The sequence below is a fragment of the Anomaloglossus baeobatrachus genome, chromosome 11 (genome assembly GCF_048569485.1).
Source record: "Anomaloglossus baeobatrachus isolate aAnoBae1 chromosome 11, aAnoBae1.hap1, whole genome shotgun sequence".
Lineage (NCBI taxonomy): Eukaryota > Metazoa > Chordata > Amphibia > Anura > Aromobatidae > Anomaloglossus > Anomaloglossus baeobatrachus.
Genome location: NC_134363.1, coordinates 48,919,759 through 48,939,859, shown reverse-complemented (window position 1 = coordinate 48,939,859; position 20,101 = coordinate 48,919,759). Strand labels below are relative to the sequence as shown.

The window sequence follows — 20,101 nt, the reverse complement described above, 5'->3', positions numbered from 1 at the left end:
TGCATCTAACTGCCAATATGCAAATATCATACTAGGGGTCATAGGACAACCGCTCAATCTGACAATACAGGAGGATCCTAACAGTGTGCACATTACAAACTGTCAGGATTCATATAGTTTACCGTATATCCATCTTTAGACAACGCATCAGAAAATTGCAAAGATAAAATACACACCCGGAACTAGATCTTCGATTGATTTAGAAATCTATAGATTAGCTATCCCCAACCTGCGGCACCAAAGCTATTGTAGAGCAACAACTTCCATCATAGCTTGACTATAGTCATCTGCAAAGGCCTGCTGGGAGTTGTAGTGCTAGAAATTAGGTATGTGAGACGTCATCCAACCGCTCCTTACCTTGCTCTGGATTCCCTGCCATCCTCTAAGGAGCCGGCCTGTAGTGCAAGAGCTTGGGTCATTCTTTCCAGTCGCACAGCGCGCGGGGTTAAGGGTGGAGTGGTCTCACATTGCATTAAGGACCTATCGTCTCTGCTGTCTTCTTTAGGGACATGATTCTAAAGAGATAAAATTAATTGGATAAATAATGCAAATAATCAGACCTTCGGGGACAACATCAGACGTTTCCTGTCTTCTCCTGCAGTTCCAACTATGAACACTAGGTGGCCACAACCACAAATGAGAACTACGGTATCAAGGAATCTCTACATGCATGTCCTGTGGTCACACATCTATGTCCACGGACATGAAATCTGGCCACAATCTCCATCCCACACATTCCAGCCGTCCTGTTCACATGCATCAGAAAATTTCTGCAGGGTTTATTGCAGATCCGCGATGCTGCAAACTGTAAATCCGCAGCATATTGATGGCAGGACTATACACATTAAAGGGGTTGTCTCCCATTGGGTGACAATTTTATTTTCTTCCTTAAATGCATGTGTTTTGGGGGATTAAAAATCATTTTGCACTAAAATTTTGCACCGTTTTGCTTTTACAAGCTCCTTGTTTCTCTACACATTCAACTTTGATGTGGTCTGAGGTCATAAATCGACTAGACAAAAAAAAAAAGAAAATCCCTGCTAAACTACAAGAACAAACTCACTGATGGATTCTCAGTTAACTCATTATTAGACGATACATCACAAAGGCTACAGATGACAAACCGGTCACAATTTTTGATAAAAAGATCTACGTAAAGTGTATGGAAAAGTAAAGAAGTGCTTACAAACTTCTCTCCCTCCCTGGCTGGGCTGTGAGGGGTGATGCGTGGGGTGGAGTGCCCGCTGCTGGGTGGAGAAGGACTGGCCAGTGTGGAAGTGGTGACAGATGTTGGGATGGAAGTGGCTGAGCGATAACGGCCAAGGGAACCGTCGAGGGTCCCACTGGTGACTCGGCTCTCTATCTCCTCAGCTCGCAGCTCGGTGGTTTCTTTCTCCTCCTGTATTAACCTGTTGAACGTAAACAGGGTTAGCTGGGAAACGGGGTCAGCAGGGAAAAAGGGTCAGCTGGGAAACAGGGTCAGCAGGGAAAAAGGGTCAGAAGGGAAAAAGGGTCAGCTGGGAAACAGGGTCAGCAGGGAAAAAGGGTCAGAAGGGAAAAAGGGTCAGCCGGGAAACGGGGTCAGCTGGAAAATAGGGTCAGCAGGGAAACGTGGTCAGCAGGGAAACGTGGTCAGCAGCGAAATGTGGTCAGCCGGGAAACAGGGTCAGCCGGGAAACAGGGTCAGCCGGGAAACAGGGTCAGCCGGGAAACAGGGTCAGCCGGGAAACAGGGCCAGCCGGGAAACAGGGCCAGCCGGGAAACAGGGCCAGCTGGGAAAAAGGGTCACCTGGGAAAAAGGGTCACCTGGGAAAAAGGGTCAGCAGGGAAACAGGGTCACCTGGGAAACAGGGTCAGCAGGGAAACAGGGTCAGCAGGGAAACAGGGTCAGCAGGGAAACAGGGTCAGCAGGGAAACAGGGTCAGCAGGGAAACAGGGTCAGCAGGGAAACATGAGGGGAGGAGTCAGAGGGCAGCACGCATGGCGCAGCACTGCTTACTTGATCTCCTTGTTGATGGCCTCCAGCTGCTCCTGTAACATGATAGCCAGCGTCTGCACATCCGTCTGGCCGCTAGGAGACAGCAGGTCCGCCGAGCTGAAGATGGTTTCTCGGTCATCTTCATCTGAGCCGTCCAAGTCCCCTTCAAACGCCTGTGCCACGTTGGCCAGCACATTGGCCTGCTGCGCCCGCTCCCAGTCCTGCTCATCCAGAGTTCGAATCTGCAAAGGAAAGGGTTACATTTTGGGTCGTGATTTTGGCCGGTCTCGAATGTCTGACAAACGGGATGACATTTTTACTGGGGAAAAAAAAATTGCTTGGAAAGAACGAACAACAGAAGTAGCAAATGAAACATCTAAACAATAAGAGGAAGCCATTTGTCATCCCGCGAGCTTTACACTCCCGCCAACCAATCTCCAGAGGCATATATAGCCAGAAACGGCCTCTTAAAAGGATAATCGTGCCAAAGAAGAACAAAAAGAGTCTATGAAAGCCTAAGTTATCCTCCATACAATTACTGTCAAGGTCACATGAGGGTCTCCCCAATACTAGAGCATCAGAATAGGGCCTAATTTAAGGTCCCTCCGTCCTCTCTGAACCCATAGCTAATCTCACTGCTGCCATGTTTGCTGAGGTGCTGCTTCTTCAGGCACTATGGGCTGACTCACTTAAAGGGCCTTTCTATTTTAGTTTGCAGTGCGAAAAGGCATTAAACTGATGTTGTAGAAGTGTAGACTGCCGAGGAACCTACAGTGCCTTGCGAAAGTATTCGGCCCCTTTGAATTTTTCAACCTTTTCCCACATTTCAGGCTTCAAACATAAAGATAAAAATGTTAATGTTCTGGTGAAGAATCAACAACAAGTGGGACACAATTGTGAAGGTGAACGATATTTATTGCTTATTACTTGTAAAAATTACTTTGTAAAAAATAATAAACTGAAAATTGGGGCGTGCAATATTATTCATCCCCTTTAAGGTAATACTTTGTAGCGCCCCCTTTTGCTGCGATTACAGCTGCAGTCGCTTGGGGTATGTGTCTATCAGTTTTGCACATCGAGAGGCTGAAATTCTCGCCCATTCTTCCTTTGCAAACAGCTGGAGCTGAGTGAGGTTGGATGGAGGCGTTTGTGAACAGCAGTTTTCAGCTCTTTCCACAGATTCTCGATTGGGTTCAGGTCTGGACTGTGACTTGGCCATTCTAATACCTGGATACGGTTATTTGTGTACCTTCCATTGTAGATTTGGCTTTATGTTTTGGATCATTGTCTTGTTGGAAGACAAATCTCCGTCCCAGTCTCAGGTCTTTTGAAGACTCCAACAGGTTTTCTTCAAGAATGGTCCTGTATTTGGCTCCATCCATCTTCCCATCAATTTTAACCATCTTCCCTGTCCCTGCTGAAGAAAAGCAGGCCCAAACCATGATGCTGCCACCACCATGTTTGACAGTGGGGATGGTGTGTTCAGGGTGATGAGCTGTGTTGCTTTTACGCCAAACATATCGTTTGTTATTGTGCCCAAAAAGTTTGATTTTGGTTTCCTCTGACCAGAGCCCCTTCTTCCACATGTTTGGTGTCTCACAGGTGGCTTGTGGCAAACCTCAAACAACACTTTTTATGGATATCTTTGAGAAATGGCTTTCTCCTTCCCACTCTTCCATAAAGGCCAGATTTGTGCAGTGTACGACTGATTGTTGTCCTATGGACAGACTCTCCCACCTCAGCTGTAGATCTCTGCAGTTCATCCAGAGTGATCATGGGCCTCTTGGCTGCATCTCTGAGGAGTCTTCTCCTTGTGTGAGATGACAGTTTGGATGGACGGCCGGGTCTTGGTAGATTTGCAGGGGTATGATACTCCTTCCATTTCAATATGATCGCTTGCACAATGCTTCTTGGGATGTTTAAAGTTGTGGAAATCTTTTTGTAACCAAATCCGGCTTTAAACTTCTCCACAACAGTATCACGGGCCTGCCTGTTGTGTTCCTTGGTCTTCATGATGCTCTCTGTGCTTTATACAGAACACTGAGATATCACAGAGCAGGGGCATTTATACGGAGACTTGATTACACACAGGGGATTATATTTATCATCATCAGTCATTTAGGACAACATTGGATCATTCAGAGATCCTCAATGATCTTCTGGAGTGAGTTTGCTGCACTGAAAGTAAAGGGGATGAATAATATTGCACGCGCCAATTTTCAGTTATTTATTTTTTTATAAAAGTTTAAAATAAGCAATAACTATCGATCAACTTCACAATTGTGTCCACTTGTTGTTGATTCTTCACCAGAACATTAACATTTTTTTCTTTCTGTTTGAAGCCTGAAATGTGGGAAAAGGCTGAAAAATACAAGGGGGCTGAAAACTTTCGCAAGGCACTGTATATATATCCCTAACCCCTTATGGAGTGAGCTCACCCCAGTGGTGACTGTAGGTGACATTATGTAATTGAAAAGTCCCCGCTTTGCACCCCTCACCATTATCATGCACAATACAACTGCCATATTGTCACGGCTAGTGTAAGGGCAGCGAGTGGGATTAGTGGAACCACTGCGTCACAGGGGGGCCTCCGTATTAACCCTTTAGTTGGAGGGGCTTAACTAAGCGCCTACCACGAGGTGGACACCAGGTACCACTTCCAGGGCAGTGACCGGGACTGTGGCAGCTGACCCCCAGGACAGGTGACAGCCTGAGGAACAAGGCAGGTGGGTACGGACAGGTATAGGTGGGCACAGAAGGGACAGAAAGGTATGGGAAGGCAGGCACAGGTGACGGACACAGGGATAATTGGACCTGACAACTAACTAGCAGATTGAGACACTGACTAAAAGCCTTGCGCAGGCACCTCCCCTAATGGGAGGGTGCCTTAGGCATTTCCGGGAAATGGCGCGCCGTCCCTTTAAGGGAATGGTTGTTGTACTCACACATGCCCTAAGTGCATTCCCAGGAAGCTTGTATGATGTGCACGGGCCCCGGGGGAAGAAGGAGGCAGCAGCACACGTGGACAGCCGGGGGAGTGTGGGGGAGGACGCGACCCAGCCGGGGCGGTGAGTAAGTCAGCGTCTCTCCAGGGATGCCGACACTACACATATTATAAAAGATAGCGTAGTAGAGGTTTATTCCCATGCTCTGTCTTCAAGAATTTGCCGCTTCCCTGTCCCTGGCTTCTGTTTGCTAGGAGGCACTGCGCTCCTGATGATTGACAGTTCAGTGCTCTACCATACTGCGAACAGAGTCAGCTTTACCTGTGCAGGACCTGAAGCCAGTCATATCCAGTGATCTGTCCAGCTTCAGAGCAGCGCTTACAAGCTCTATAGAAAAGAGTTTGTAAGTGCTGTGCAATGAGAACAGAGATGATTTTTAATAAGAAGTAAATTACAAAGTTGCTTGTTTTTACAAGCAATTTCCAATATTAACCATTTAAAATGAGATAACCCCTTTAATGCACAAGGGCTAACGAAGGTAATTCATTTGAAAAGACTTTCCATTATTTCCCCTCCATGACCCCCCTCAGTGAGCAGCTGTTTCCTCTGAATAGAGGGGGATCCGGAGCCGGTTGCGGGACAGGACATATCTGTCAGCCATGCACCTTATTGGGGGCAGCACTAAAGAGTGGAGTCCTGGCCGAAAGTCAGCACTGATTGACACTTTCCTGCCCTGCACTTGTCCTTCCGTATCCAGCCTATACAGACCGTCTATGCTTCTAATATGGGGACATCAAAGCCTTCTACACAGGATAATGTGCCATTTACTGCTCCAGTGCCATGTTCTGCTGTAGAAATCTGTGTATTCAGGACACAACGGTACTGTTGACATGCAATGCAAGGAACAAGGATACTTACATCAGGACGAGTCCAGGAGAATAGCATGAAAACAAAGAAAGAGGATGATTTATATCAAGGCCAACACCCAAAAATTCATCCAAAACTCCTCCAGAGTCAACTATCCAACTGCCTTATGTACAGGGACAAATGGATCGGGCATGTTGGTTTTCACTGCCCAATCCTATTTTTTCTCCAAGGGACAAAAGCCACTGTCAGACGTGGCTCCAAGACCAGTGTGTATGTGTATGAGGGGTTGGAAGGAATAGCCGCTGGCCATGCCAAGGACTAGTTTAAATTCTCTATAGAACATTATGAGCACTAACTGTCAGTAATAGGAAAGTCTGGGCTTATTTTCAGGGGTGTCTTATATTTCCCCATGAACGACAATCCACATTTATTGTTGAACGGGGGAAAAAAAAATCAACATTTATTCAAATCTAATCGTCATCACATTCTGGAACATCAACATTGTGTGTTCCTCCTGTTACTGGTTCCTATTTGCTTATCTGATCGGCTATTCTCATGGTGCAGATCCCGTCCTCTAAAGGACGTATTTATAAAGGGTTAAATTACCTGCTTACATTTATTATTTTCTATGCACTGCTACGTTTACACCCAAAAGAAAGCAGACACCCCCTAAAAGAATCACACTTAGAGTTTGCAAGTGAATGGGCTCTCACATTCAGATCTGCGTCACTGTCAGGTCCCCTGTGTTCTACAGCAGTTGGCTCCCCCTGGTGGCTGGAAGCAGTATCCCTCGCGCTGAGTGATACTGGTACCTGATCTGTGTGTGAGAGCTGCAGTGCAATGCATCTGGAACTGCGAGGGACCTGAGAGCAACGCAGATCTCTGTGTGAGAGCCCATCCACCATCAGCACTGGACAACTGTGATTATTTCGGGTCTGGTGAATGCAATTTATTTTTTGGGGGAATGACTGTTTTCTTTTGGGGGTGTCTTCTTTCTTTTGGAAGGGTCTGCTTTCTTTTGGGGGTAGCTGCCTTATTTTGGGGGTGCCTGCTTTCTTTTTTAAGTGTCTCCTTTCTTTTGGGGGGGTGTCTCCTTTCTTTTGAGGGTGCCTGCTTTCTTTTGGGAGTGCCTGCTTTCTTTTGGGGGTGTCTCCTCTCTTTTTGAAGTGTCTCCTTTCTTTTGGGGGTGCCTGCTTTCTTTTTTAAGTGCCTCCTTTCTTTTGGGGGTTTTTCCTTTCTTTTGGTGATGTCTACTTTCTTTTTAAGGTGTTTGTTTTCTTTTGGAAGTGCATACTTTCTTTTGGGGGTGTCTACATTATTTTGGGGGTGCCTACATTCTTCTGGGGGTGTCTACTTTCTTTTAGGGGTGTCTACTTTCTTTTAGGGGAGTGTCTGCTTTCTTTTGGGGGATGCCTGCTTTCCTTTGGGGGTGCCTGCTTTCCTTTGGGGGTGTCTGATTTATTTTTGAAGTGTCTGCTTTCTTTTGGGGGGGTGTCTCTTCCCATTTGGGGGTCTCTCTTCTTTTTAGGGGTGTCTCTTCTCATTTGGGTTTGTCTCTTCTCTTTTGGGGGGTGTCTCTTCTCTTTTGGGGGGTGTCTGCTTTCTTTTGGGGGGTGTCTGCTTTCTTTTGGGGGGTATCTTCTGTTGAAGGAGTAGCTTTTCTTTTGGGGGTGTCTCTTCTCTTTTAGGGGCCTCTGCTTTCTTTTGGGGGATGTCTGCTTTCTTTTGGGGGGGTGTCTGCTTTCTTTTGGGGGGGTGTCTTCTGTTGGGGGGTAGCTTTTCTTTTGGGGGTGTCTGCTTTCTTTTGGAGGTTTCTGCTTTCTTTTGGGAGGTGTCTTCTGTTGGGGGGTGCCTTCTGTTGGGGGGGTAGCTTTTCTTTTGGGGGTGTCTTTTCTCTTTTGGGGGTGTCTCTTATCTTTTGGGGGGCGTCTGCTTTCTTTTGGGGGTGTCTGCTTTCTTTTGAGGGCGTCTGCTTTCTTTTTTTCTTTTGGGGGCGTCTGCTTTCTTTTGGGGGGTATCTTCTGTTGAAGGAGTAGCTTTTCTTTTGGGGGTGTCTCTTCTCTTTTAGGGGCCTCTGCTTTCTTTTGGGGGATGTCTGCTTTCTTTTGGGGGGGTGTCTGCTTTCTTTTGGGGGGGTGTCTTCTGTTGGGGGGTAGCTTTTCTTTTGGAGGTTTCTGCTTTCTTTTGGGAGGTGTCTTCTGTTGGGGGGTGCCTTCTGTTGGGGGGTAGCTTTTCTTTTGGGGGTGTCTCTTCTCTTTTGGGGGTGTCTCTTCTCTTTTGGGGGGCGTCTGCTTTCTTTTGGGGGGCGTCTGCTTTCTTTTTTTCTTTTGGGGGCGTCTGCTTTCTTTGGGGGGCGTCTGCTTTCTTTGGGGGGCGTCTGCTTTCTTTGGGGGGGCGTCTGCTTTCTTTGGGGGGGCGTCTGCTTTCTTTGGGGGGGCGTCTGCTTTCTTTGATAAAGAGTCCTGCTGTATTTTTTATATTTTGTAGCTGCATGGACTCTCCCTTATGGAAATGCAACTAGCGCTTATTTATGGAGTAGGGCTTATATTTTAAGAATACTCCAAAAAGCCCTCAAAATCCTACTAGGGCTTATTTTCGAGGTAGGTCTTATTTTAGGGTTTAAAATTTACTTATTTGCAAGTGTACTATTGAATTATGCAGTATCTACTCCTGGATGCAGGGGTCCAAGCTGCCCCCCCCAACGTTTTTGCATACAGTACCTTGGTGGGATCATCTTTCAGTGCCGCCCAACGCCCCTTTTTGGGCCGCCTAATGACGGCGGTGCTGCTGTAGTGATCCATGTGGCTGCCCATGGGTAGTGTCGGTGCCTGGGAATAGCGCAGCTCTAGGGCACTGCCAGGGAGAGATCTACAAACGGAAGGAGACAAAACGCAAACATTGAGCCCCGCTGTCATTACCGCTAGTTTGCAGCTTTTTCCTGTCCTCGCTTTACGGACATGTACGGTACATGCAAAACGTGATGCACATGCTTCAACCAGTCCATAAGTGTAGAATACACATGATTAAGATGACAGACGAGAAGTAAGCTACTATTGTGCTTCTATATTGGTGCCCCCCGTTCCTGCAGCTTCACACTTATCAGAAGGTCAATTGGAAAAATTTGCAAAAAAAAAAAAAAAAATTGGAATTTTTTTTTGGAATTCGTTGGGAGCATTGAGTGTGAAGCTGCCGGAAACAAGCGGCTGACAGTGAAGACGGACGGATGCGGAGCATTCCCCTTGGTGGTGTCCTCCGCTCGGACATGTATCACACATAAAAGACATGGACACCAAAACACACAGGCCACAGACTCCAACTTTGACGCTCCCTCGTACTGGCCATATAAAATCGGACAAGCAAACTCGTTTTTATTTTTTTTTTTTGGGGTGGAGTACACACTTACAAAATGCATAGTTGAAGCAGATACTTGTGGAGTGCGGTGGTATAAGGGAAAAGATAGAGTGCAGCAATGAATAGAAGGGTATACAAACAACATGATAACGCAAAGATAGGATACCAGTAGTAGAAGGACTTAAAGGGGTATTCCGATTCTAAACATCTATGGCATATCCACGGGATATACACACTCACCTAGCCGGGTGAGGAATGGCTGGAGTGGGGCTCGCTCTATTCACCTCTATGGAGGTTAGAAAAGCAAGTGGGCTCCCATAGAAGTGAATGGAGGGAGATGTACACATATACTCTCTGCCTGGATGGAGCAGCCATTAATAATAATAATTTGTATTTCTATAGCGTCAACATATTCCGCAGCCAATGACCGCTGGGTGAGGAATGGCTGGAGCTTGGCTCTCTCTATTCACCTCTATGGAGGTTAGTAAAGCGAGTGAGCTCCCATAGAAGTGAATGGAGGGAGAAAAGAAGAAGAAAGGAAGAAGGAAGAAGAAAGAAGAGAGAAGTAAGAAGAGAGAAGTAAGAAGGGACAAGGGAAAAGGGGGAAGGGGAAGGGAGAAGGGAAAAGGGGGAAGGAGAAGGGAGAAGGGGGAAGGGGAAGGGAGAACGGAGAAGGGAGAAGGGAGAACGTAGAAGGGAGAACGGAGAAGGGAGAAGGGGGAAGGGGGAAAAGAGAAGGAGGAAGGGAGAAGAGAGAAGGGGGAAGGGAGAAGGGAGAAGGGGAAGGGAGAAGGGGGAAGGGGGAAGGGAGAAGGGAGAAGGGAGAAGGGAGAAGGGAGAAGGGAGAAGGGAGAAGGGAGAAGGGGGAAGGGGGAAGGGGGAAGAGAGAAGGGGGAAGGGGGAAGGGGGAAGGGAGAAGGGGAAGGGAGAAGAGAGAAGGGGGAAGGGGGAAGGGAGAAGGGGAAGGGAGAAGGGGGAAGGGGGAAGGGAGAAGGGGGAAGGGGGAAGGGGGAAGGGAGAAGGGGAAGGGAGAAGAGAGAAGGGGGAAGGGGGAAGGGAGAAGGGGAAGGGAGAAGGGGGAAGGGAGAAGGGAGAAGGGAGAAGGGGAAGGGGAAGGGAGAAGGGGGAAGGGAGAAGGGAGAAGGGAGAAGGGGAAGGGGAAGGGAGAAGGGGGAAGGGAGAAGGGAGAAGGGAGAAGGGAGAAGGGAGAGGGCAGAAGGGAGAAGGGGGAAGAGGGAAGGGAGAAAAGAGAAGGGGGAAGGGAGAAGAGAGAAGGGAGAAGGGACATGGGAGAAAAGAAAAGAGAGAAGGGACATGGGAGAAAAGAGAAGGGGGAAGGGAGAAGGTAGAAGGGAGAAGGGGGAAGGGAGAAGAGAGAAGAGAGAAGAGAGAAGAGGGAAGGGAGAAGAGGGAAGGGAGAAGAGGGAAGAGAAGGGAGAATGGACATGGGAGAAAAGAGAAGGGAGAAGGGGGAAGAGAGAAGGGAGAAGGGACATGGGAGAAAAGAGAAGGGGTAAGGGAGAAGGGAGACGGGGGAAGAGAGAAGGGAGACGGGGGAAGAGAGAAGAGAGAAGGGAGAAGGGGGAAGAGAGAAGAGAGAAGGGACATGGGAGAAAAGAGAAGGGAGAAGGGAGAAGGGGGACGGGGGAAGAAAGAAGAGAGAAGAGAGAAGGGACATGGGAGAAAAGAGAAGGGAGAAGGGGGAAGAGAGAAGGGAGAAGGGGGAAGGGAGAAGGGGGAAGAGAGAATGGAGAAGGGGGAAGAGAGAAGGGAGAAGGGGGAAGAGAGAAGGGGGAAGAGAGAAGGGGGAAGGGAAAAGGGGGAAGGGAGAATGGAGAAGAGAGAAGTGGGAAGAGAGAAGAAGGTGGAAGAGACAAGGGAGAAGGGAGAAGGGGGAAGAGAGAAGGGAGAAGGGGGAAGAAAGAAGGGAGAAGGGAGAAGGTGGAAGAGAGAAGGTGGAAGAGAGAAGGGAGAAGGTGGAAGAGAGAAGGGAGAAGGTGGAAGAGAGAAGGGAGAAGGTGGAAGAGAGAAGGGAGAAGGTGGAAGAGAGAAGGGAGAAGGGGGAAGAGAGAAGGGGGATGGGAGAAGGGACATGGGAGAAAAGAGAAGGGACATGGGAGGAGGGAGAAGGAAGAAGAAAGAAGAAGAATTTTTATGTCTATAGTGCCAACATATTCCGCAGCCAATGACCTCCTCATATATCGTAGAGGTGGACTCTGCATCTATCTTGTGAATACATCATAAATGTTTCAGATCTCCATATCCCTTTAAGAGTATGTCCATCTTTGCGACCATTATTAATCATCTAAAATTAAAATAGTAACTTTGCAAATAATCTCGATTTAAAAATAAATCCTGTAATTTTGTGAGACAGACTCCGTACAGACCTGTGCGTTTGCGCAGTCAGACCCTGCATTTGTGTGTTATTCCCCCCTTTTCTTTCTTTTGTATCTTACATAAATGCATATATCCAGGGCTAAAAAAAAAATCACTTTTGCAATTGGGTTTTATCAAAAATTTTGCACCATTTGACTTTTATACCTCTATGTTGCATTTTCTATCTATTGCAGTCAGCAGAATGAGTTAACTGAGAATCAGTCAGTGAGCTGTTTCTTAAGGTCTAATGAGAGATTTTGTCACACTTTTATCTGTTTTTTTTCTGGGCTCCTCTCAGCTCATTTCTGACCATAGACCATATCAAAGTTAAATGTGCAGGGAAACAATGCATGTAATTTTTAACATGGGAGACTATGGAACTTTATGCCTCGACATGGCAGGAAAGCCTTCCAGCTCATTACATTGCAGAATGCTGTTATCAAAGGAGAACCTCGCCCAACAACTCTGCTGCATTCCCTATCAAAGTTAAAAAAATGAGCATAATTTTTGCTAATGCTACATTGTGCCATTCTTCCATCATTCTGCTGTTATTACTCCATTATCCATCAGTTATTCCTCCGTTCTTGCAGTATTCCGCCCTTCCTCCTTTATTCTGCCCTTCTTACGTTGTCCAGCCCTTCTTCCATTCCGTTATCCCGCTCTTCCTTCGTTATCCCGCCCTTCCTCCGTTATCCCGCCCTTCCTTCATTATCCCACCCTTCCTTCGTTACCCGCCCTTCCTCCGTTATCCCGCCCTTCCTCCGTTATCCCGCCCTTCCTCCGTTATCCCGCCCTTACTCCGTTATCCCGCCCTTACTCCGTTATCCGTTATTCCTCCATTATTCCTCCATTCCACTGTTAATCCTCCATTCCTCCATTATTCCTCCATTATTCCTCCATTTCACTGCTATTCCTTCATTCATGTTATTCCTCTCTTCCTCACTTATTTCTTGGTTATTCGTCCTTTCCTCCATTATTCCTCCTTTCCTCTGTTATTCCTTAGCTCTTCCGTTATTCCTCCGTCCCTCCGTTATTCATTTGTTTCTCCGTTATTCCTCCCTTCCTCCATTATTCCTTCCTTAATCCGTTATTCTTCCCTGCCTCCGTCATTCCTCCATTCCTCTGTTATTCCTCCATTCCACTATTATTCATTACTCCATTATTCCTCCCTTCCTCCATTATTCCTCCCTTCTGCCGTCATTCTTCCCTGCCTCCATTATTCCTCCATTCCTCTGTTATTCCTCTATTCCGCTATTATTCATTCCTTCGTTATTTATCCCTTCCTCTGTTATTCCTCCCTTCCACCCTTCCTCCATCATTCCGCCCTTCCCTCATCATTCTTCCCTGCCGTTATTCCTCCATTACTCAGTTATTCCTCCATTTCACTATTATTCATTCCTCCATTATTCCTCCCTTCTTCTGTTATTCCTAAGTTCCTCCGCTATTCCTCAGTTCCTCCGTTTTTCCTCAGTTCCCCCGTTATTCCTTTATTCCTCTGTAATTCCTTTATTACTCCGTTATTCCTCGATTCCACTGTTATTCCTCAGTTCCTCCATTATTCCTCCTTTCCTCCATTATTCCTCCGTTATTCCTGTATTCCTCCGTTATTCCTTTATTACTCTGTTATTCCTCCATTATTCCTCCCTTCTTCTGTTATTCCTAAGTTCCTCCGCTATTCCTCAGTTCCTCCGTTTTTCCTCCGTTATTCCTTTATTCCTCCGTTATTCCTTTATTACTCCGTTATTCCTCGATTCCACTGTTATTCCTCAGTTCCTCCATTATTCCTCCTTTCCTCCATTATTCCTCTGTTATTCCTGTATTCCTCCGTTATTCCTTTATTACTCTGTTATTTCTCCATTATTCCTCCATTCCTCCATTATTCCTCCTTTCCTCCATTATTCCTCCGTTATTCCTTTATTCCTCCATAATTCCTTTATTCCTCCGTTATTCCTTTATTCCTCCGTTATTCCTTTATTCCTCCGTTATTCATCCGTTATTCCTTTATTCCTCCGTTATTCCTTTATTCCTCCGTTATTCCTCCCTTCCTCTTGAGAACAGTACGTTTGCCCCTAAATGCTCCGGCACTAACAGCAGTGATTGGACACTGTCAGATTGTGCAGGACTGAGCAAATGGTAATACCAACAACTTAATTCAGCTTTTTCCGGTTGGAATAACACAGGAATGACATAATGTAGAATGTTTTTATATATAGGGAATTTAGACACCATTAATTGATACAGCACTGATGTATGTTGCATTGCTGCACATAACTTGTCCTCCCTTGCTTTGGACACATTTCTCTGCTAACAGGTAAATTATTAAGAGAAAAGTGACTTGGGTCCTTAAAGGAGAACTCCGAAAACAAAAAAATTGGTTATTAAACACAGATTTATATTTATGCATTAAACCAAAGTGATAATCACAATAACGGTACAGATGATAAATGTCATAAAGCGGCTCATGAAGAGACTTCGTGGTCACCGCTCGTGAGAAGAGACTTCATGGTCACCGCTCGTGAGAAGAGACTTCATGGTCACCGCTCGTGAGAAGAGACTTCATGGTCACCGCTTATGAGAAGAGACTTCATGGTCACCGCTCGTGAGAAGAGACTTCATGGTCACCGCTTATGAGAAGAGACTTCGTGGTCACCGCTCATGAGAAGAGACTTCATGGTCACCGCTCGTGAGAAGAGACTTCATGGTCACTGCTTGTGAGAAGAGACTTCATGGTCACCGCTTATGAGAAGAGACTTCATGGTCACCGCTCGTGAGAAGAGACTTTATGGTCAAAGCTCGTGAGAAGAGACTTCATGGTCACTGCTCGTGAGAAGAGACTTCATGGTCACTGCTCGTGAGAAGAGACTTCATGGTCACTGCTCGTGAGAAGAGACTTCATGGTCACTGCTCGTAAGAAGAGACTTCATGGTCACCGCTCGTGAGAAGAGACTACATGGTCACCGCTCGTGAGAAGAGACTTCATGGTCACGACTCGTGAGAAGAGACTACATTGTCACTACTCTTAAGAAGATACTTCATGGTCACTGCTCGTGAGAAGAGACTACATGGTCACCGCTCGTAAGAAGAGACTTCATGGTCACTGCTCGTGAGAAGAGACTACATGGTCACCGCTCATGAGAAGAGACTTCATGGTCACCGCTCGTAAGAAGAGACTTCATGGTCACTGCTCATGAGAAGAGACTACATGGTCACCACTCATAACAAGAGACTTCATGGTCACCGCTCGTGAGAAGAAGAGACTTCATGGTCACTGCTTGTGAGAAGAGACTTCATGGTCACTGCTCGTGAGAAGAGACTTCATGGTCACCGCTCATGAGAAGAGACTTCATGATCACCGCTCGTGAGAAGAGATTACATGGTCACCGCTCGTGAGAAGAGACTTCATGGTCACCGCTCGTGAGAAGAGACTTCATGTTCACCGCCCGTGAGAAGAGACGTCATGGTCACCGCTTGTAAGAAGAGACGTCATGGTCACCACTTGTGAGAAGAGACTTCATGGTCATCACTCGTGAGAAGAGACGTCATGGTCACCACTCGTGAGAAGAGACGTCATGGTCACCACTAACAAGCTGCATTTCCCATTGGCATTATTTATAACTGCTCCCCCGGTGGCTGCTCCAGGAAGTGCACTATACTTTATTTTATCATATACTTTTTGTAGTACAGATTTGTTCATCTATATTAATGTTCCGCTTCTAGAACCGTTCAAATGAAAAAATGATTCACCTGGAGTATGTGGATGAGGGTCGACCTCGCAGCTGGTCGATCTCTAACTGCATGCGCTCAATCTCAGCCACGAGCTGCTCCTAAAGGAAGAAGACAGGAGAAAGAATTACTTAGTAAGCTTTACATGACCGAAGACGATGTGCAAGAAGAAAGCGGAAAATAACATGCCAGCAGGCTAGCAGTAGACAGACACAGTATGGCGGTATTACGGTTCGGTCGAGTGTTTGCATAAATCGTGCGTTCTGGAAGTAATCCGTAGGTCTGCTGTTGACATCCACTATTTAATAATAAAAGGCCAAATACAATTTTCTGAATTCATTATTAATTACTAATTGCAGCGGATCAATAAAAGACAGAAAGAATAAGGATGGTGTCCGTACAACGTCATTTTATAACACTCCCATTGAATATAAAGGGCGTCTGATCCGAAAAATGGACTGGAGTAGTGAATATAGAAAGTCTTTATATAACGAGCATCTCAGAGTGTAAAAACGAACATATAAAGTAGCAGGACCTGGGGCAAACAGCTAAACCTGCTCCCAAAACCCATGGTAAATGGCCGATCGCCCTGCTCCTGCTCCCAGCACCCATAACAAATGACTGTTCTCCCTGGTTCTGCTCCCAAAACCCATGGCAAATGTCTGATCCCCCTCGTCCTGCTCCCAGCATCCATGGCAAATGGCTGATCGCCCCTGGCCCTGCTCCCAGCACCCATAACAAATGACTGTTCTCCCTGGCCCTGATCCAAAAACCCATGGCAAATGGCTGATCCCCTTTGTCCTGATCCAAAAATCCATGGCAAATGTCTGATCCCCCTAGTCCTGCTCCCAGCATCCATGGTAAATGGCTGATCACCCCTGGCCCTGCTCCCAGCACCCATGGCAAATTGCTGATCCCCTGGCCCTGATCCAAAAACCCATGGCAAATGGCTGATTGCCCTGCTCCTGCTCCCAAGACTCATGACAAATGGCTGTTCGCCCCTGGTCCTGCTCCCATCATCCATGGTAAATGGCTGATCCTCCTGGTCCTGCTCCCAGCATCCATGGTAAATGGCTGATCCTCCTGGTCCTGCTCCCAGCATCCATGGCAAATGGCTGATCCTGATCGCCCCTGCTCCTGCTCAAATCACCTTTGGGAAGTGGCTGACCCCCCCTGGTCTTGCTCCCAGCACCCATGATAAATGCTTGATTACCCACAGTTCTGCTCCCAGCACCCTTGGAAAAATGCTCATTGCCCCTAATCAAAATCCCAAAAACCTTGGCAAACAACTGATCACCCTTAGTCCTGCTCCCAGCATCCATGGCAAATGGCTGATCCCCCTGGTCTTGCTCCCAGTACCCATGCCAAATGGCTGATTGCCCCATGTCCTGTTCCCAGCACCAATGGCAAATGGCAGCCAAGGGTGCTGGGAGCAGGACCAGGAGCGATCAGCCATTTGCCATGGATCCTGGGAGCAGGACCAGGGGGATCAGCCATTTGCCATGGGTGCTGGGAGCAAGACCAGGGGGATCAGCCATTTGCCATGGGTGCTGGGAGCAGGGCCAGGGGAATCAAATGGCTGATCACCCCTAGGTTCTGCTTATAACGCCCATGGCAAATGGCTGATCCCCTAGTCCTGTTCCCAGCAACTTTGGCAAATGGCTGAGCGCTCCTCGTCCTGCTCCCAGCACCCTTGGCAAAATGTTCATTGCCCCTAATCAAGATTCCAAAAACCTTGGCAAACAACTGATCGCGTTGGTCCTGCTCCCAGCACCCATGGCAAATGGCTGTTCACCCCCGGTCCAGCTCCAATCGGGGGTACTCTACTATTTCATTTATACTGGGAATACCGCTCCCTTGGTCTGTGAGCTCTTGTGGTACAAACCTTATTGACCAGAAGCTCGTCCTGCAGCTTCTTCATGTTAGCTATCTCTTCCGAGAGAGTGTTCTGAGAGAGGGTAAGCAAGCAAACAGGAGAAGACAGTATATAGTAAGTATACAGCGAGCAGAGGAAACGCATAGTGAGGGCGGCCAGGAGCGCTGGTTACTGAGATAGAAGGTGAGAGGTTAGTGCAAATCAGCAAAGATTAAAGAGTTCTCCACTGGATCCAACTGTCTTAGGTGCCCTAAAAAGCTTAGTTTTTCTATGGGATAAGAGGTGGTAGATGGCAAAAACAGTGTCCCGAGCAATGGCACAGACATTTAAAGCGGTGGAGAGTCCACCTCCGGGAAAGACAATTATTACAATTATACATATTTTATCACACACGTTTATCTCCTTTGTGTGTGTATTGGAACAACACGAAAAAAGCAGATGAAAAAAAAGCAAATTGAACATAATTTCAAACAAAAACCCAAAAATGGGCCTGACAAAATTGTTGGTACCTTCGCTTCAAGCATGTGATGCTCATTCAAAACACCCCTGTGGCAAGTAACAGGTGTGGGCAATATGAAAATCACACCTGAAACCAGATAAAAAGGGGAGAAGTTGACTCAGCCTTTACATTATGTGTCTGTGTGTGCCAGACTAAGCATGGAAAACAGAAAGAGGAGAAGAGAACTGTTTGAAGACTGGAGAACCAAAATTGTTGAAAAATATCAACAATCTCAAGGTATTAGGTCCATTTCCAGAGATCTTGATGTTCCTTTGCCCACGATGAGCAACATATATCAAGATGTTTACAACCCATGGCACTGTAGCTAATCTCCCTGGACATGGAACGGCAGAGAAAAATTAATGAAATGTTTTAACGCAGGATAGTCCGGATGGTGAATATCCATATTCATGCTGTCCTGTTGGATCATGGTGCATTAGTATCAGCACAAACTCTTCGTCCACATCTGAATGAAATGAAACTATGGAGAAGACCCCACTGCTGACACAGAGACATAAAAAAGCCAGACTGCAGTTTGCCAACATGTACTTGAGTAACCAAACTCCTTCTGGGAAAGCGTCTTGTGGACAGATGACACCAAGATAGAGCTTTTTGGTAAAGCACATCATTCTACTGTTTACTCTAAATGGAATGAGGCCTACAAAGGAAAGAACACATAACCTACAGTCAGATATGGTGGAAGCTCAGAGGTTTTTTTTGTGGTTGTTTTGCGGCCTCTGGCACTGGGTGTCTTGACTGTGTCCAAGGCATCATGAAATATGATGATTACCAAAGAATATTGGGTGGCAATGTAGTGCCCAGTGTCAGAAAGTTGGGTGTGCATCCTACGTCATGGGTCTTCCAGAAGGACAATGACCCCAAACACTTCAAGAAGCCCCAGAAATGGATGGAAACAAAGCACTGGAGAGTTCTGAAGTGGCAGCAAAGAGTCCGGATCTAAATCCCATTGACACCTGTGGAGAGATCTTAAAATTGCTGTTGGGAGAAGAGAAGACGCCTTCAAATATGAGACCTGGAACCGTTTATAAAGAAGAGTCCAAAATTCCAGGTGAGAGGAGTAATAAGCTTGTGGACGGTTATAGGAGGGGAATGATTGCAGTTATTTATTCCAAAGAAGTGCAACCAAATATTAAGTTGAGGGGGGGAAAACAATTTGTCTGGACCATATTTGGGGTTTTTGTGAAATTATTTGCTTTTTGTTCTCTGTTTTTTTTGTGTTGTTCCAATACACACAAAGAAAAAATAAATCCCAGTGACATCAATCATTTATAGGGGGGCGTAGTGTAACTAAGATGACACTTCTTAGATAAATCAGTTGTCAAGTTCTCGGGCTTTGGACGCTTGAATACAAATCACAAGGTGCGAAAATACAGAGTGTCTCGTGGCATCTGGCGGCTCGCAGCCTTTCCGCAGGCTCATGTCTGTCACAGGCTATGGCTAAAAAAACAGAACATGATGAAAGGATCCATCGGTCAACCCATGGTCTGGATACATTACCTTCTCCTCCAGGGCTCCCATCCTCTCCTTAAGATGCAACTGCAGTCTTTCGTTAGATTCAGACAGGAGTTTATCGACAGTCTCCGACAGACGTTTATTGTGTTCATCGTTCATTTTCTCCCTTTGACGGGCCTGGAGGAGACAGCAGACGTTCAGCATGCACAAGTAGGAGTGTGACCTCCAAACCCTGGTCCTCATACATTCTCTAAGTAAAATGCATCAGTGGTCCACACGGATGACCAATTCTGGATTACTAACTACAAATCTATAGTAAAGAATTACAGAACGATGATGGTGAATGCCGAATCTGAGTGTAATGAGGAACACCCGCCCACGAGGAGCAACTTTCTATGGGATGGTGGACAAGGAGTTGACCATAAAGTAGTTCCTACCCTTTGTAGTTCCTGGTTCTTCTCTTCTAGCTGGGCTTCAAGTTGACGAAGGCGTTCTTCAAAGTTCCCATGTCTCTCCTCTGCCTGGTTGTTAGGAAAATTAAAATAGTAGTCAAAGACAATTTCGCTCAAAGGGGTTGTTCCAAATTCTGAACTTATCCCCTATATATAAGGTAGGGGATAAGTTACAGGCAGCTTTCTGGAACTGCCACCGATCTCGAGAACAAAGGTTGGGCACGCTCACCTCCACTCCAATTATTCTCTATGGCACTGTCAGCAGCAGCCAAGCACCGTACTCGGCTTTATCTGACAATTCCATAGAGAATTAATGGAGCCTTAATGGCACCAGTAGCATAACTTGAAGCTCATGGGTCCCATTGCAAAATCTCGAAAATGCACCATCTATCGTCGTTCTTTAATAGTACTGGTCTTCATATCTGGGCCAAAGAGAAGTTTTGGGCACACCTAGGTTCTAGTTACACCCAAGGGTGGTATTCAGCCGGTTCTGTCCAGTTCGGGCGAACAGGTTGTTAAAAAATAGCAACTGGTTCCCCAAACCGACAAGAAACGGCTCCG

General features: G+C 46.6%; 1 protein-coding gene across 3 annotated transcripts in view; it reads right to left on the bottom strand.

The window, feature by feature from the left end:
* PPFIA3 (PPFI scaffold protein A3) overlaps positions 1 to 20,101 on the bottom strand; it is a 159,885-nt gene that overhangs the window by 50,440 nt on the left and 89,344 nt on the right. Inside the window, exons 10-17 of one of the 3 annotated variants that reach the window (XM_075328205.1) lie at positions 19,526 to 19,609; positions 19,134 to 19,265; positions 17,126 to 17,188; positions 15,262 to 15,341; positions 8,511 to 8,658; positions 2,000 to 2,220; positions 1,187 to 1,409; positions 358 to 515 (exon numbers count right to left, since the gene is read on the bottom strand). In XM_075328205.1, the coding sequence (XP_075184320.1) occupies positions 358 to 515; positions 1,187 to 1,409; positions 2,000 to 2,220; positions 8,511 to 8,658; positions 15,262 to 15,341; positions 17,126 to 17,188; positions 19,134 to 19,265; positions 19,526 to 19,609 (1,109 nt within the window). The remainder of the gene's footprint in view (positions 1 to 357; positions 516 to 1,186; positions 1,410 to 1,999; positions 2,221 to 8,510; positions 8,659 to 15,261; positions 15,342 to 17,125; positions 17,189 to 19,133; positions 19,266 to 19,525; positions 19,610 to 20,101) is intronic. The other 2 variants (XM_075328206.1, XM_075328207.1) reach the window with 2 other exon arrangements.